At 40.6% G+C, this 11,253-nt stretch overlaps 1 protein-coding gene across 1 annotated transcript; it reads right to left on the bottom strand.

Annotated features, from left to right (window-relative positions):
• Positions 1-3,498: 3,498 nt before the first annotated feature.
• Positions 3,499-4,761, bottom strand: LOC111388180. Its single transcript, XM_023012864.1, has one exon. It carries the CDS (start codon positions 4,759-4,761, stop codon positions 3,499-3,501), a length of 1,263 nt encoding a protein of 420 aa, XP_022868632.1.
• Between the last annotated feature and the right edge of the window lie 6,492 nt (positions 4,762-11,253).

The raw sequence follows: 11,253 nt of genomic DNA, 5'->3' as shown, positions 1-11,253 counted from the left end.
TAACATGTGGAACCGAATATGCAATCGAGCCCAAACAAAAACATAAAGTCACAAACTCGATACCCAGCATATAGACAGAACATAAGTCCACACAGAGATCAAATACCCGTGGAGTCAAGTGTATACAGACCAACACCGTGAAAAGTGCCACGTAGTCCATGCAAGCTAGACTCAAAACCTTAAATTAGTGAGAAGGGACACGTGAAGCTAACCAAACAAAGGTGTATGTCGACCAAGTGACAATCAAATCCAATACCACGAGGACCTATATCAAATGATACAAATGTCACATTTGTACTCCCCCTAACTTTATGATCTCATGTTTTTTTTTTTAAAACAAGCGAACTTAAGTGCAATGCTAACCTCATTAGGCGACAGAAATGACCCCCGTAGCGAACGTTGGGCCGGTGACTCCCAAGCCAGACGACCTTAGGGCACCAGGTTAAAAACCCCTCGGGCTTAATAGTTCGAGTCAAATAGGCCCCAAACATAGCAAAAGTTTGACAACATACAATAAACGTGGGGAAAGACACTATGATTAGGTGACACTCGTCCTAGATCAAGTCAAATGGACACACAACCCCAATCATAGTAGACCACCATCTCAAGTCTCACCCATGCGGTCAAGTCTCATTTACAGGACTACAGTGCGCACTGTGCAAAGGTGAATGACGAGCCATATACCAAAACTCCACAGACAGAGTGAACTTAGATGGAACCTCAGAGTCGTACATATGATGAATAAAAGAGTACGAGTCTAAATGCACATGTCAGAGTCAAAGCATATAAGGCACACACATAATCAAAACCTCAATCAAAAATTTTTTTTTTTTTTATTGAAACACACAAATAAAACTTGCAAACTAAGACTAAACAAACACACAAACATGCAACACATATGCAATGTGATGAAGGTATGAATGTGTATGAACACATGATCAAATAGGTGAACTAACACCTACAGCCGACCGAAGCGATTCGAACCTCAACCCATCTAGCGATTTTGTAAGTAGGTCAGCCAATTGATTCTCAGTAGACACATGATCGAGGGAAACAACTTGTGATTCAACCAGCTCTCGAATGAAATAATGTCGTATATCGATGTGTTTTGTACGAGAGTGCTGAATGGGATTCTTAGAAATGTTAATCGCACTTGTATTATCACAAAAGATAGTCATAGTCCCTTGACTAATCCCATAATCACTAAGCATTTGTTTCATCCAAAGAAGCTGAGTACAGCAACTCCCTGCAGCTATGTATTCGGCCTCTGCCGTGGATAAGGATATTGAGTTTTGTTTCTTACTTAGCCAAGCTACGAGATTGCTACCCATGTAAGCCTGAAAACGAGCACACACTCCTACACTAAAAGCAATGTCGGGCCTAGTAGCTGTAAGATATAGAAGACTACCTATCATGCTACGATATAGGGAAGGATCTACACTTTTACCAGAAGGATCACGACCTAACTTCAAGCTGGTACTCATCGGTGTCCTAGTATGTTTCTTATTATCTAACCCAAATCTCTTAACCAAATCCCTAGCATACTTAGACTGTGAGATAAACAGTCCATCCTCTGTCTGACGTACCTGAAGTCCTAAAAAGTAGCTCAACTCCCCAACCATACTCATCTCAAACTCTCTCTGCAGACACTCAGCAAACTCAATCGCTAAAGACTCTAGAGGAGACCCAAAAATGATGTCATCGACATAGATCTGAGCAATGGTAAAGTTTTCTTCTATATGTCTAATGAATAAGGTCCTGTCTGCACCACCTTGAGAGAACCCATGTTCCTCAAGATAAGATGTGAGTCTCTCATACCAAGCTCTAGGAGCTTGCTTCAGACCATAAAGGGTTTTGTGAAGCTTGTAGACATAGTGGGGAAATTTTGGATCAACAAATCCCTTAGGTTGTTCCACATAAACTTCTTCCTGAAGAAGTCCATTCAAGAAGGCACTTTTAACATCCATTTGATGCAACTTGAACCCTAAGGTACATGCAACAGCCAGCAGAATCCTAATCGACTCAAGTCGTGCAACAGGGGCAAAAGTCTCATCAAAATCAATCCCCTCAACCTGAGTATACCCCTGAGCAACTAATCTTGCCTTATTCCTAGTAATAGTACCCTGGTCATCTGTCTTGTTCTTAAAGATCCACTTGGTACCGATCACATTGCAATTTTTTGGTCTGGGAACTAATATCCACACATTATTCCAAGCAAATTGATTTAGCTCCTCATGCATTGCATTTACCCAACACTCATCACTAAGAGCCTCTTCAACTTTCTTAGGCTCGACTTGAGACACATAGCTAGTGTATGCTAGATTATTCAATACTCTCCTACGAAGTCTCATCCCTTCATCTAGATCCCCAATGATATTATCCTAAGGATGGTTAGATTTAACCCTAGTTGATGGTTCCTTAGAATGTTTATCTAGAAGTGTTTCCTTTTCAGATGTTTCAAGCACAGGTAGTTCAGTAGGATCATTGGAAACCAAACGATCACCATCTTTATCACAATTTTTAGCACTCTCCCCCTCACTCACACCATCATCTATCACAACATTTATAGACTCCATCACCACACGGGTACGTGAGTTATACACTCTAAATGCACGGCTATTCCTCGAGTACCCCAGGAAGATCCCTTCATCACTTTTTGATTCAAACTTACCCAAGCTCTCTCGATCCCGCAAAATGTAGCACTTACTCCCAAATATTCGAATATACTTAACAGTAGGCTTCTTACCCTTAAGAATTTCATAGGGTGTCTGATCAGTCTTGGGTCTAAGGTAGACTCTATTAACTATGTGGCATGCAGTGTTAATAGCTTCTCCCCAAAAGTGTAGGGCTAATTCCTTGCCATGAAGCATGGCTCTAGCCATATCCTGAAGGACACAATTCTTCCTTTCAACCACCCCATTTTGTTGCGGAGTGATAGGGGAAGAGAACTCCTGCATTATCCCTTCATCCATACAAAAACTCTCAAGGTTGAAGTTCTCAAATTCTTTTCCATGGTCACTACGCATCCTAGACACTTTGAGATTCAGTTCATTGCTAAGCCGTTTACACAGAGACTTAATAAGGTCACAAGCATCAGATTTTTCCCTAAGCAACTCTATCCAAGTAAACCTCGAAAAGTCATCTACAACGACAAGGATGTAACGCTTACCACCTAAACTCTCGGTCCTAGAGGGTCCCATTAAATCCATGTGAATCAATTCCAGTGGTCTTTTAGTCAGAATTTTAGTGGTCTTCTTATGTCTCCCCTTAAGTTGTTTACCTAGTTGACATGGTCCACACACAGTTTGTGCTTTTGTGATTTTCTACAACAAGGCTTGATAAATCCTACGAACTATTTGCCATAAAACCTTTTAAGCACCAAATTTGTATATGAGAAAGGGCAAATATCGTTTGAGGACAACGAATCATTTTCGTGTTTGAGCCTTCCATATTGGTTTGTTTTCCTTGTTAATTTCCATCTTCTTGAATTTCTATTTCTTAATTTTCATCTCCATTTTCCCCGATGGCTACATAGTTAGAATTAGGTAGTACCCCATAACAATTGTCGGATGTTCTAACCCCTTCAAGGACTACCCCACCGGATGAATCATATACAGTACATCTCTTCTGCACAAAACTAACCTCAAAATCATCATCACAGATTTGACTGATGCTTAGCAAATTTGATTTTAAACCTTCCACATATAGCACATTAGAAATCACAGGCAAACCAAGCATTTGTACGGTACCTTTGCCGAGAATAGGTGCAGAGCCCCCATCTCCAAAAGTAACCATACCACCATTACATTCATCAAGAGTAGTAAACAAAGATTTATTACCACACATATGTCTAGAACATGCACTATCAAGGTACCACATACTAGAATTTTGAGCTTTTAATGCAACATTAGCAACAAGGCATTTCTCTTGACCTGATAGTCTAATTAAATCACCCTTTTTGACCCAAATCCTTTTAGGCGACAAGTTACTCTTAGTTAGCTTAGTAAGCATCTCAGTCAGATGACTAACCTGATTAGACAGAAAGCTAACCTGACTAGGAATGTTTTGACTTCTACGCTCATTGCCTAACTTGTAACATCTAGACCTAGTGTGTCCTAGAGCACCACATTGGTGTTGTGAGAGAGTGAGTTCATAGGTTTGCAATGATCCTACCAATTCTTCGATCTTAACTTCATCTAGGTCCTTACTTTCCTCAATAGCAGTGACTTTAGGCCTAAATCTCTCAGGTAGGGATCTAAGTACCTTTCTCACTATCTTGGTCTCGGGAATTCTCTCACCTAGGTTGAAACTCGAGTTAACTATGTCATTTAGCTTAGCGTAAAACTCATCAAATGTTTCATCATCTTTCATTCTCACTTCTTCAAACCTAGAAGCTAGCATTTGCAGTTTTGAGTTTTTTACTATTTTAGTTCCCTCATGTGTTGTTTCGAGAATGTCCCAAACCTCTTTAGCAGTTTCGCACATAGAGACTCGCCTAAACTCTTCTGGTGATAGTGCCATGAATAATGCATGAATTCCCTTACTATTCCAGTTACATGCAGCTAACTCATCTTTAGTCCACAATGATATGTCAGTGAGATGAATGTTTCCTGATACGATACTAGAGGGAGGTTTCCAACCATTTTGAACACTAATCCACACATGCTCATCTAATGATTTGAGGAATGCACGCATTCTAACTTTCCAATACGCATAATTACTTCCGTCGAAAAACGGAGGTACAGACAGTGATTGACTCATCTAGACAGCTATGGGTCAGGACTCGAGATTTAGCTCCGATACCACTTGAAAAACCTTACGTTCGACCCAACTAACACCTAGAGGGGGGGTGAATAGGTGTTCATGCGGAATTAAAAAAATTATCAATTAATTCGTGCAACAAGTCACAAGAATTAAAGTTTGTCCAGATTCATTCACATGTCTTAATTACCTATGTTGAATTACCGGTAACAATAAATAAATTAAAGCAATAAAAGAACACAACGAATGTTGACGGAGAAACCCCAACTGGGTAAAAACTCCGGGCACAAGCCAGTAGAGATCCACTATTTGTAGAAGGTAACTTACAGTACGTCAGAACAATTGATCCAACACAACGAATGTTGACGGAGAAACCCCAACTGGGTAAAAACTCCGGGCACAAGCCAGTAGAGATCCACTATTTGTAGAAGGTAACTTACAGTACGTCAGAACAATTGATCCCCTCAATTTTCTGACCTCCTTACTGTTTGAGAACAAGACTCTCCTGGATCTAGCAGATCTGTGCTACCATCCCAGCCTTGTGTGACTTCTACTTCCCGTGAATCGTCAAGCACTCCCACTCTTCAAGCAAGTTCTTCCCGAATCTTCAATCTGAGGATCTTCTGGAAGTTTTATATGATTTAGAGAAGGTGGTGTTTTGGTGTTTCAGGGTGTGATGTTTTTGCTTATCGAGGATTTAGATCTTCAAGGATTTTAGAGAGAATCAATAATATGGCTTCAATGTGTATTTCCTCTGTATCCAACTCGAAGGAGACGAATCGTATTTATATGGCTCAACATATGGTCTTGTAGCACGTCAAAAATTCGCGAGCTTTTAAATTTAATGTTGCCCAGATAAATAGGTCGCTCGAGCGAGGGACCAGCGTGACTCGAGCGACGTCCACTTCGCTCGAGCGACCTGCTAGCGAGGATCTAGCGACATTGGTTCTGCAATCGTGGCTCGAGCGAGATCATGGCGTGAGTCTAGCGAAATCTCGCGCCGTTTGCAACTTCGAGGCATCCATCACAACCCTAGACCTAGCCTTCAACACTTTGATTAATTGCAACTCAAGTCCCTGAACTATTGGACATTTGACACTTTGGTTCTTGACCTTACAATTATGACATTTTAATCCTTGACTTTACAATTATTACATTTTGGTCCTTGGTCACAGATTTGCCAATTACATATTTCCTAACACTTTGTGTCACTCTCACCTTGATACCAAAAAAGCGCCTGAATTTCACCTCCATCTTCCAATGCCGCCTTAGACCTCTTCATGAATATAGCATAGAGAGGTGAGCCTTATATCCAATCGGATATAAAAGATCAGGCAAAAGTGCAAGGAACAAAACCAATCACCCCAATATCGGAATCCTTTTCCAATACATAATTGGCAAATGACATACCAGGTCCTATCCCACGAGTTTTATCGTCCATATCTCAATGTAAGGGCTCACATGCCACCTCCCACATAAGCCTAGCGCTAAGTCGTCGGGTCGAGGGTTGAGAATGGCAGTCCAATGGGATATATACAGTCCAACTGCCATTAATCACATCGCCTTGGCCAGACATATTCTTTTGTCCAGCTAGTAGAGACATTTTTATAGGCATAGTTTTGGAAGGGAGTCCAAAACATGAATATAATTAAACGTGTAAAATACTGAAACTGTAATATGACAAAGAGAAGTAGTTGAATAAGCAAATTATGATTGTCAATCATGTAATTACTGTGAATTGAACTCATGTATGTGGCCTAATATACACTACTAATGCAATTTTTTTTCTATTGCCTTTCATTTTTTCTGTGGTTAAATGCAGAGAAAGATATTGCGACTACAAAAATAACAAAAGATTCATTTATCAAGATACAAGGAAAATAGAAAAAGGTAGTAAAGTATGATGAAAACTCCAAAAGATAATTATCAATATTCAACAATGAAATATAAGATTCGTGTTATACTTTAAAATATATATATATATATATATATATATATATATATATAGAAAAAAGATGTTACTCAACTGACGATGGTTCCAAGTTTGCATGTGCATTAATAGCTCTCTCTTTTTTTGTTTACACAGTTTTGGTTTCTAACAGTCTTCCTATCGCATTTTAGTTTTCGAATTTTGACAAATTCCTAAAGTGAAAGATTAAGAAAAAAGTTAAGGTTTTGGTAGCGTCCACAAGCTATTCAAAGTCTCTAGCATTATTGCTTCACATAATTGTATCTTAATCATGATTATACTACATTGGGGTAAAGGTTTTGACTCGAACTTCAGTTAGCTGCTGATATTATAAGAGTTTCGAACCAGGAAGGAAGTCATTCATGACATAATATTTGGAAAAAATAGTAGAATGCAAAATTCTATTAAATGAAAATCATATGATGTGAAGGAAAATAATAGAATAACCTAATACAAGTGCAAAAATTTCAATGTGTTGACGTCAAAATTTGTAGGGGTTAATCTTGAGTCAACTTTAAGAAAGAGGGGCGATTTCCCTTGTTATTATGAAAATTGCATTTGCATATCAATAAGACTTAATTATATGGAGTGTTTGTGTGAAAGTCCACTTAACGTTCACAAAACCATTTCTCTACTATTTATACATGACTATAGCCAAAATTACATCAAGTCAATCAAATCAAGAACAAGACCGAGCTCGAAAGTCGGGTTGAGATTTCTCTTGTGATTGGACGATGAGGCCGGTGGCCATGTGCCAGTGTCATTTACAGGTAATGATGACTCGCAGATGATTTAAAGGTTTGAGGCTTCAGATTGGTGTTCATGGGCGATAATGACGTCATCTTCTACACGTGTATGTGATTGAGAGGGCGATGTGGCAGGAGGTAATTATGATGTTTTCTCGAGATGATGGTGATAGGATGCCGAGCTGAATTTTTATGACCGAACTCGCATATGTTGAAATGGTGCCTACGGTTGATTTATCTTGAGATCGGCGATCTGGGTCCACGGTCACCCCCAGGTCAGTTCTTCTCCAATGGAGGACATACCTCATCGATTGGCTGGTCCTCTTCTCAAGAAGTGCATTTATTGCAGTGCCATGTGTCCCATTTTTACCAGCTTGAGCTGTCTAGCATATATGTTGGCTTCTTGTAGAAGTTTTGCCCAAAATGGTGTAGTTTTGGGCTGTGTTAATCTGAACCACTTATTTTCCCTCCTTTTATTCATCTAACAACCGGAGTGAAGTCTTTTTGCATTCCTTGTTTTTAAATACCTTTTGGCTTCTCATTTTACTTTTTTACTTTACACAAACATTCTTTCTTCGTAGAAACGAGGAATTCTCTTCGCGCTATTTCTTCCATTTTTTGAGTGAGGCCATCAGGTCCAAGACCCCAAGTATTCTTCTATTCTCTTTCTTCATTCCTTCTATTTTACCTCTTTCATGGGCTCTAACGAGTCTAGAGTGAACTCTTGGGGAAACGAATAGGAAGAGACCATACCTTCCACCTCTAACTCATTGTCTAGTTGTCGAGAGATCCTAACCCATGTCCCTATCTTGATCGTTAACCCAATAGATTTAGAACACCCTGCCAACATGAAATTAGATGGAAAATTGTCAGGAGAGGAGGTCGGATCCCATGGAGGCAGCGAGGGGAATGTTTTGGAGTATGGGGCGAGCTCATATACATCAGCAGTGACTGCTGATATGTTACTTAGCTTGTGTGCTAAGTATGATATTCCTAGCTCAGTATTAATGATAATCCTAGAACCCTCCGACTGGTCTGACTCTCCTCCAGTAGGATAGGTCGCCTTAAACTCAGCCATTTTACACGCCGGGCTAAGGCTACATATTCCTAGAGTAATTTGAAAGTTTCTCTCTTTTTGGGAAATAGCTCCCACCCAATTAATTCCCAACAGGTGGCGGACTCTAATTGCCACTCCAGTCCTGTGGGATAAGTTAGGGAATCCCAAGCTTAGTGTGGGCAGTTTAGTTCCCTTCTTACGTTCAAGGAGGATTGGAGGAATTCGGGTGAGTGGTACACCAGTGTTAGGCTGAGGACGAGCAGCCTTTAGTCTTCGATATCCCCTCCTCAATTAAGATGTGGAAGGAAGAGTTTTTCTATGGGTTTGTTTCATCCAACGAAGTGAATCGAGAGATATCATTCCTGCACTCTATCATTCTTTATATAAGTGATTGTGCTTAGATGTTTGAGCTGACGTGACTGGTGAAGAAGTACTAACCCTTCACTTTGCTTTGCAGATTACAAAAAAGCTAGTTTGACAAAAGATACTCAAAGGCGGGTTGAGGACATAAGAGCTTTGCTGAACAGACAGAAGTCGAGCAAAATACTTGATCTCAAACTCCAACCTCTTCTAGGTGGGTTTAATTCAGACAAAGGTCCCAGATCCGACCACAGTTGGTGCATCCAGTTCCCTACCAGCTAGCTCAGTGAGGGCTTTTCATGGAAGAGCTTGGTTAGCTTTCGTTTAAGCTAAGTATAGTGTGGACCTATATTTATATATATTTTTATTTTATCTTTATTATTATTTTTTAGCTCAAGATTTGGAAATGTTGGGTTACAAGGCTGCTAAGGCTGCAGCTGCGATGAAGGGAAAGAAAAGGGAGGCCCCAGTTCAGATTGTCACCTCCTCTAAGGAAGCGGAAGAGGAAGTTCCACCTCTGAAGAGGATCCACTCTATGACTCTAGCTCATGTCATTGTCCCAGAGGCTACACCTTTGGAGATACCGACCTCGTCTCAAGTTCTTTCCATTACACATCTCCATCTCCAACTCTACCTCAAGCCGAAGTCACTACGAGCTCAGCCCGATCACAAGAGAGGTTTCCAGACTTACAAAGATCGAGCTTGGATAGGCTTTTGGGACGTCGGCTTGAGATACTATTGGATTATCTAAGAGCTCCTTCTCCATTGAGGGAGACGACAACTGCATTCCCTTCTCCTCTATGCGACTCTGCCAATCTGCTGACTAGAAGCTAGACTGATAAAGAGCAAAGCTTCTTGGCTGAGATGCCCATTGGTGAGTCTGTGGTCACTGCTCAACTTCATGGCCATCGATCCATTTTGTATATGATGGCAGTGGTAGATAAGGTATTTTTCTATACTTGCATTGTGGTTTTGTTGGCATCTCTTGCTGTGTTTGTGACTCATCTTTTTATATTTGATTAGATAAAGGTCGAGTTGGAGAAGATGCTAGAGGCCAAGGATCAGGCCGTTGCGCTTTATGAGGGTATGGAAGCGGAGCGGGCGAGATACGTAGCCAAGGAGAAGGAGTATGAGGACAAGCTAAATAAGATGGATGTGGAGCTCGATACTCGCTTGTCCATCGAGATTAGACTTGGAGAAGAAATTGAGGTGCTGAAAGCCTGGGAGAAAAGGCTAGTCAACAGGCGGAGATCGAGAAGAACAAAGATGAAGCAGAGAGAGCTTGGGTGGAAGAGAAGAGAGCTAAGGTCTCGAAGGCTATTAAAAAGGTTGAAAAGGCCAACATGAGGGCAGTAATAGAGATAAAATAAATGGAGGAGGCAAAGGACAAGGTCGTCTAGATAGTGGAAATCTGGAGAGAATCTTCTGAGTTTGACGCCTTGGCCAAGAATGCATACATCTGGCCCTGGAGGAGTTAACGAAGCATATCCCCATAGAGAGGCCGACGCATTCTTGGAGGAGTCTCTGGAAGGGCAGAGAAATGAGCTGCAGAGGTTATTCGAAATTGCAAGAGTTCGGTTGTCCGATCTGAGCCTAACACCTTAGCTCTCCAGGACCCCCCGGCCCCCTAAGATACCTCGACCTGATTCTTTGACTTATATACTTAAGATTTTACATTTGGTTAACTCTTTTGATGTATGGTTTTTGAAATCCTTTGACAATGCATTTGATTGAGACAAGGAAACTTGTTTTGATTTTGAGTGAATTGCTTCCTTTCAAATATTTCTAAGATAATTTTACTAATTTTGATGTACGACCTTAGTACGACCTATATAAGGAGCAGGGTTTTGAGCGATTCCTTAGGAGGAATTTTGTCTGAGTGTTGCAACACTTGCAACCTTAGGTCGGCCTATACAAGGAATAGGGCTTTGTTTGATTCATCAGGAGAAATTTCATCTAAGTGCTGCAGCACATGCAACCTTAGGTCGGCCTCCATAAAGAGCAAGGCTTTGATCGATTCCTCAAGAAGAATTTTGTCTAAGTGTTGCAGTACTTGCAACCTTAGGTTGGCCTGCACAAGGAGCAGGGCTTTGATCGATTCTTCAGAAAGAATTTCGTCCAAGTGTTGCAGCACTTGCAACCTTAGGTCGGCCTCAATGATGTAATCGAAGACTTTCAAAATAAGGGGTTCCTTTTATTGATGCAACCAACATTAAAGTTGTGTTTAAATGACATAAAAGATTTTTCGTATTTACTGATAATACTACCTTAAGTGTACGGCATTCCAAGGGTGGGATAGAGGCCTATTCATCAAGTCTTCCAATTCATGTGCTTCTTTTGTCAGGATCTTGATTATCAGA

This window comes from Olea europaea, unplaced genomic scaffold (genome assembly GCF_002742605.1).
Source record: "Olea europaea var. sylvestris unplaced genomic scaffold, O_europaea_v1 scaffold464, whole genome shotgun sequence".
Lineage (NCBI taxonomy): Eukaryota > Viridiplantae > Streptophyta > Magnoliopsida > Lamiales > Oleaceae > Olea > Olea europaea.
Note: the sequence above shows the minus strand (reverse complement) of the source record. Positions and strands in the feature narration are given on the sequence as shown.